The sequence below is a fragment of the Hoplias malabaricus genome, chromosome 3 (genome assembly GCF_029633855.1).
Source record: "Hoplias malabaricus isolate fHopMal1 chromosome 3, fHopMal1.hap1, whole genome shotgun sequence".
Lineage (NCBI taxonomy): Eukaryota > Metazoa > Chordata > Actinopteri > Characiformes > Erythrinidae > Hoplias > Hoplias malabaricus.
Genome location: NC_089802.1, coordinates 55,601,037 through 55,607,036, shown reverse-complemented (window position 1 = coordinate 55,607,036; position 6,000 = coordinate 55,601,037). Strand labels below are relative to the sequence as shown.

Here is a 6,000-nt window from a genome sequence, read left to right as displayed (position 1 = left end):
CCTAAACTGGAAATGTGATGGTGACCCAGACTGCAAGGACAAGTCAGATGAGACAAACTGTCGTGAGTAACTTATTTTAAGAAACAGTGGAGATGTTTGGTTGTATTTTCATGTCACCCCTACCTCCAAAGTGTCATTATGTTTCTCACAAATTATGACAATGTAAAATATTTTTACCTAGTTATTTTGCGTAACTAGGGCGGCACGGTGGCGCAGCAGGTAGTTTCGCAGTCACACAGCTCCAGGGACCTGGAGGTTGTGGGTTCGATTCCCGCTCCAGGTGACTGTCTGTGAGTTGGTGTGTTCTCCCCGTGTCCGGGTGCTTCGGTTTCCTCCCACAGTTTAAAAACACACATTGGTAGGTGGATTGGTGACTCAAAAAGTGTCCGTAAGTGTGAGCGTGTGAGTGAATGTGTGAGTGTTGCCCTGTGAAGGACTGGCACCCCCTCCAGGGTGTATTCCCGCCTTGCACCCAATAATTCCAGGTAGGCTCTGGACCCACCGCCACCCTGCACTGGATAAGCAGTTACAGATAATGAATGAATGAGAATTGCCTAACTATGTCCAGTACTATGCCCAGCCGTTTGTCTGGAACTGGGAATAGATTATTTCAGGGATCCTCAAAAGTTGTAACGGATGTACTGTGTGTCAAGTTTGAATATGAAAATTGAGAGTAAGAAGCAAATGTCTGCTTCCTTAAATTACATTGAAGGTTGATGGGCAAAAGATTGATAAGGAAGATAAACGGATCAACCTTTGACACATTACACACTAGAAGATCTGAGAGCCCCCTGAGATACTGAACACATTTTTAATTACTGTATATAATATTATTGTTATACCGCCCAACCATATTCCAGACCACATGCTTTCCTTTGCACATTGCTGCTGTATTTAAAGGGGCCAGAACCCATGCTTCGCTGCTGGGCTGATCAAATGAAAGCAGGTTGTAGTTTGGTGACCCATGGATTAATTGAAGTTGTGTATCATATTAGAAATTCAAGGTTTAAGCTTAATGTCAGTCACAGAAATTATTGTTGTGATTGTCACCCCACCCCCATTGATAGCAAATTTATGCATCTTTGTACTATCTTTCAAAGAGTTCTAAGTAGGATTGAGGTCAGGACTTTGAATGGGCTACTGTAAGACCTTCATCATTTTTTTTTTGGTGGCTGATTCACTCGAGTGTTGCTGTAGCCCTGTACTTAAGACTATTGTCCTCTTGAAAGGTGAACTTTCTCCCACATTTCAGTTTTTATGTACTGTACTCCATTAATTCTATCTTGCTCAAGCAAGATCTTCTGTCCCTGAAAGTAAAGGGCATCCTCATAGCATGACACTGTCACCAACACACTTCACTTCAGAAGTCATTTTTATGCTTTTTTTATGCTTCTCGGATAAAGTTTCAGTTTTTTTCTCTGAGATTTTTCTTATGACCAACTCTCCTTTATGGAGCGTTCTTAATATTTTTGGCATACAAATATGTATTCTACCTTATAAAAGTGAACCTTGTAGTTTCCAAGTGACTATTTTCCTATCTGTGGTTTTCATCACAAGCAGGTTTGCCTATAGCTTACTCTGAAGCTGAGTTTTGAAAAGCTGTTGATTCTGAATGTTATCATGCGGTTTCTGTTTCCTGTTTATTGACCCAAACCTGACTAATGATCCTGAAACTGAGTGTTTTTATGTGACATTGTAGCAGTGCTTCAAAGCTTCACATTTAGAAACTGGTCATGTTCCGTTAAAAGGCATTTGTCCTTCTTGAAGGTTTTTATGTAACCTGGGTTCCTTCAGAAAAGATGGAAACCTGGTAGTTCTAAGATGTTATTATAATGCTATTTTGACAGTAACACTTCTGGCTGAAATGATCAATGATGGATGTTTACCAAACTCAATGATTTGCATTTTCATAAGTCTTAACCTTGGAAAATGTAGCATGAGAATAATAAATGAATTATGGGTAATTGTGGTCTAATTATGGGCTTAAGGTATGTACATATACCTAAGGTTTCTAGAACTGTAAATAAATAAATAAATTATTAACCAACCCAGATAAGGTTAGTTGAAGCATGTGCCATGGTGTGATTAAAACTCACTATGTACAGATCCCAAATTACCCATACTGAATAAAACTTGCTATGCCCACACCACGTGTTACCCTGGGGCAACTAAATTAGCAATGCCTGCTCCATGAGCTACACTAGGGTGATTAACACTTGCTAAACTGTACTCGTTAGTATTGACTGGAACATTTGAGCTATGATATTTTGCTTTGATCTGGGCTTTGTCAGGTATTTACGGGAAATGACAGTTACTAGAGTAATGTCCTCTAAGGTTCCCTGACAGGTTACGTTACAGACCCTTGTGTAGTAAAACTAAACCAGCTGGATTGGCATTTAAAAATATAAAGTACAATATAGTTACTGGAGATTTCTGTGTTTTCTTCTTCCTGTGCACATTTCTCACCTGATTGTGCATTGGTCCTGTGTGTATGTGTGTGTGTGTGTGTTTGGCAGCATTCCTGAATGTTCTCTTTTGACATGCTTTTCCGGTCTAAACCATGTAAAGCTTTGTCGTTTGTTGCCGTGCCAAATTCAGTCTGGTGCCATGCTCTAGTGTCCTGTCAGTTGCTAAGTAACTGTGTGTGTGTGTGTGTGTGTCTGTCTGCGTGCCTGTGTGTGTTAAGATGTAAAAGAGGCCTCTTGAGTTTTAAGAATCTGTTCTGTGTGCTTCTTCGGCCCTATTTCTTGCTCACATTTTTCAATTCCAATTTGGAGCATTTGCTACTTTCAGAAACAATTGTCAGCCGGAAGCTTGACTCAGTATTCATTTCATTAAATAAAAATACTGTTAGATAAGGTAAAAAAAACTGACAAATACCTATTTTAATTTATTTTATTTTATTTTAGTTGGTGTGTTCTCCCCGTGTCCGCGTGGGTTTCCTCCGGGTGCTCCGGTTTCCTCCCACAGTCCAAAAAACACACGTTGGTAGGTGGATTGGCGACTCAAAAGTGTTTGTAGGTTTGAGTGTGTGAGTGAATGTGTGTGTGTGTGTGTGTGTGTGTGTGTGTGTGTGTCTGTATTGCCCTGTGAAGGACTGGCGCCCACTCCAGGGTGTATTCCCGCCTTGCGCCCAATGATTCCAGGTAGGCTCTGGACCCACCGTGACCCTGAATTGGATAAGCGGTTACAGATAATGAATGAATGATGAATTATTTTATTTTAGCCTCCACTTCTTCCAGCATTTCTGTCATTTCAGTCATTGCTCCACCAATCTTGAAAAATTGCTATATATTTTGTTAATGATTTTGGTAGCACTTATCAAACAAATTCACATCTACATAAGCTGTTCATAACAAAAGATAATAACATGGATTGAAATGTATAACTGACTGTTGGCATATGGAAACGGAGTCCTAGCACATGGAAGGTAAACTTCTACTGGGTGGAAGGAGCTGGAGATTAAGAGATAACAACTAGTTATAATTGAGTTCACCTCTGCACATTATGGGCCTCGGAACCAGGCTCCTCAATAAGGGATGGTCTCTCTTCCACTCAGGAGTTGCACAGTGTGAGGGGTGGCAGGCAGATTTGGGGTCACTTTTTTTCCTCAGCTGGCACCTGTTCAGTTACAGTTTGTCCCATTAAACAAGAAGGTCGCCTGGATGGAGGGACTGGATTATTTTGGATTTATGAAGTATAGAGGGTGTGGCGACCTATTCCGACAGATCTGACTATAACAGACCAAATTAAAGGACAGATTCAGAAGGAAACACAGACACTGGAGCACCCTGTAACAATGGCATCCATCCGTTATAATGTTCACAAACCTGAGTGAATCTGTGCAAGCGGTGGGACAACATCACCAGCATCTCAATTTACCACTGATGGGTGATTTGAGAGGGATGGGTTGCCTGATCTGTTCCCAAGTGGTGGGATGTTATTGGACTTCTGGGCTGGGGTGTCAACTGATCATTCTCTGGTGGTGAGTTGGATCAAATGGTGGGGAAAACTGCTAGACAAACTTGGAAGGCCAGGAATTAGTGAGGTTTTGCTGGGAAAGTCTGGCAGAGGACTGTCCACAATGATTACATCTCTCACCTCTGAGAACGGTTCTCACATGTTCTGGAGGAGTTGGGAGACATGGAGTCTGAATGGACTCTGTTCAAGACCTGCATTGTGAAAGCATATTTCTTGTGTGAAAATCTTGAAGGTGCCTGTTATGAAGGCAACCAAAGAACCCACTGTTGGACAACAGAAGTGAAGGTGGCTGGCCAGCTGAAGAAGAAGACTTTTTGAGCTTGGCTCAAGGATCCCACAAATGGGTATCAACTGGCAAAAGGCTGCAGCCTTTGCAATTGCAAAAGCTAAATCTAGAGAGTGGAAGGAGTGTGGAGAATCCAGGAGAATGAGCGACTTCTGGAAAGCACTCTGAGAGTTCAGGAGGGGAGGGGGGACACTATCCAAGCTGGGCACAGCAAGGATGAAACACTAAACTCATCTAATTATATTGATATTGATGCAGAGGACAGAGTTTCCTGGGCTTCTTTGTTTGTTCTGTTACCACCACAATCCTGAAAGTGAGTTGATGGTGATGATGATGATGAAATGTTTACAGGCTTATTTCCACAATCCCCTATAGCTAAAAATAAATATATTTTAAATGAATATGATTATGTTGCATACTTATCAGATTATGTATGCATATTTAGTTTATTCCTGATGAGAAATATAGACTGGCCTGGAATATTACTACAATCCAAGAGAGATACATTCCAGAACTCTCAAAACTAGGCTTGTCTGGTTTTGTATAATATCTGCTTGAGCCATTTTTTGGTTTGTGCATGTGTGTACATGTATATTTTTTTATAATTTGTATATGGTTGTGTTTTATCTTGCAGTGATTGGATATAGCCGGGATAGTATAACTTGGCTCATCTGTGCTGATATTTATCTTCAGTGTATCTATCCTTTGTGCTGCACATTTAAAGCCCACCACATAAATAATTACTCACACTTTAAAAAAGATAAATAGCATCTCTTTTTCTCAAACAGCGTACATCACACATCCCACCTCTTTTTTTCTTTTTTCTTTTTTTTTCTATAATGCTCTCCACCAAAGGCATTCTGACAGTGATTGATTTGTTTCAGTGTGAGACTTTTGGGGGTTAGTGCAGTTGTTAATGAAGGATTGCTTTAGAATTTAAATGCACTTAGTGTTTGACCTGACTGCAACTGAAATGCAAAGCTGTTTATGGAACTGTAATTACCACAAACTATAAGTCATAAAGTTTTACGTGTGTGTTTCAGCTCTGTTGACTTGCAGGCCGGATGAGTTCCAGTGTGGCGATGGCTCCTGTATTCATGGTACTAAGCAATGTAACCGTGTGCATGACTGCCCTGACTTCAGTGATGAAGCAGGTTGCATCAACAAAAGTGAGTATCATCTCTATACTTTTTCTTCTTACCACCCTCCATCTCCCTTAACATTCCAGATGTAGATACAGATACACTACTGCTCAAAAGTTTGCGTTTACTGTTTTCTAAAACTTATTTGATAAATATATAATGTAAAAATATGCCATAAATATTGCAAAAATTCCATACTTACTGAAACTTATGCTCTAAGAATGAAGTTTAAACAGCTAATATCTTAAATATTTCTATCACATTTGACTTAACATTATAACATTGACTTCTCTGTGCCAAAGATCGAATGGGCTATCCAGACTGTTATCAAAGACTGGTGACTTCAACAATTATTATCCTCATTTTCCAAATCATTTAGAAAAGTGTCTTTAACAGGGAAGCAGATGTAGCACTGTGGTAAACGCGCCTGTGCTGCAACATTTTTAATGTGTTGTACCTATAATGTATTGTACCCCCTCCTCCATGCACATTTAGCTGGCACCAAGTTGTAGTGTGTGAAATTTACTTAATGGAATTTCAAGGTTACATTTTTAGGAATGTGATATATTCCATTGAATAACACTTAAGAAT

General features: G+C 40.0%; 1 protein-coding gene across 5 annotated transcripts in view; it reads left to right on the top strand.

Annotated features, from left to right (window-relative positions):
* The window catches only part of lrp8 (low density lipoprotein receptor-related protein 8, apolipoprotein e receptor), a 183,206-nt gene that overhangs the window by 107,047 nt on the left and 70,159 nt on the right, over positions 1-6,000 (top strand). For all 5 annotated transcript variants that reach the window (XM_066665571.1, XM_066665570.1, XM_066665569.1 and 2 more), the window contains exons 5-6: positions 1-62; positions 5,311-5,436. The exon at positions 1-62 is cut by the window's left edge and continues 322 nt beyond it. In XM_066665571.1, the coding sequence (XP_066521668.1) occupies positions 1-62; positions 5,311-5,436 (188 nt within the window). The remainder of the gene's footprint in view (positions 63-5,310; positions 5,437-6,000) is intronic.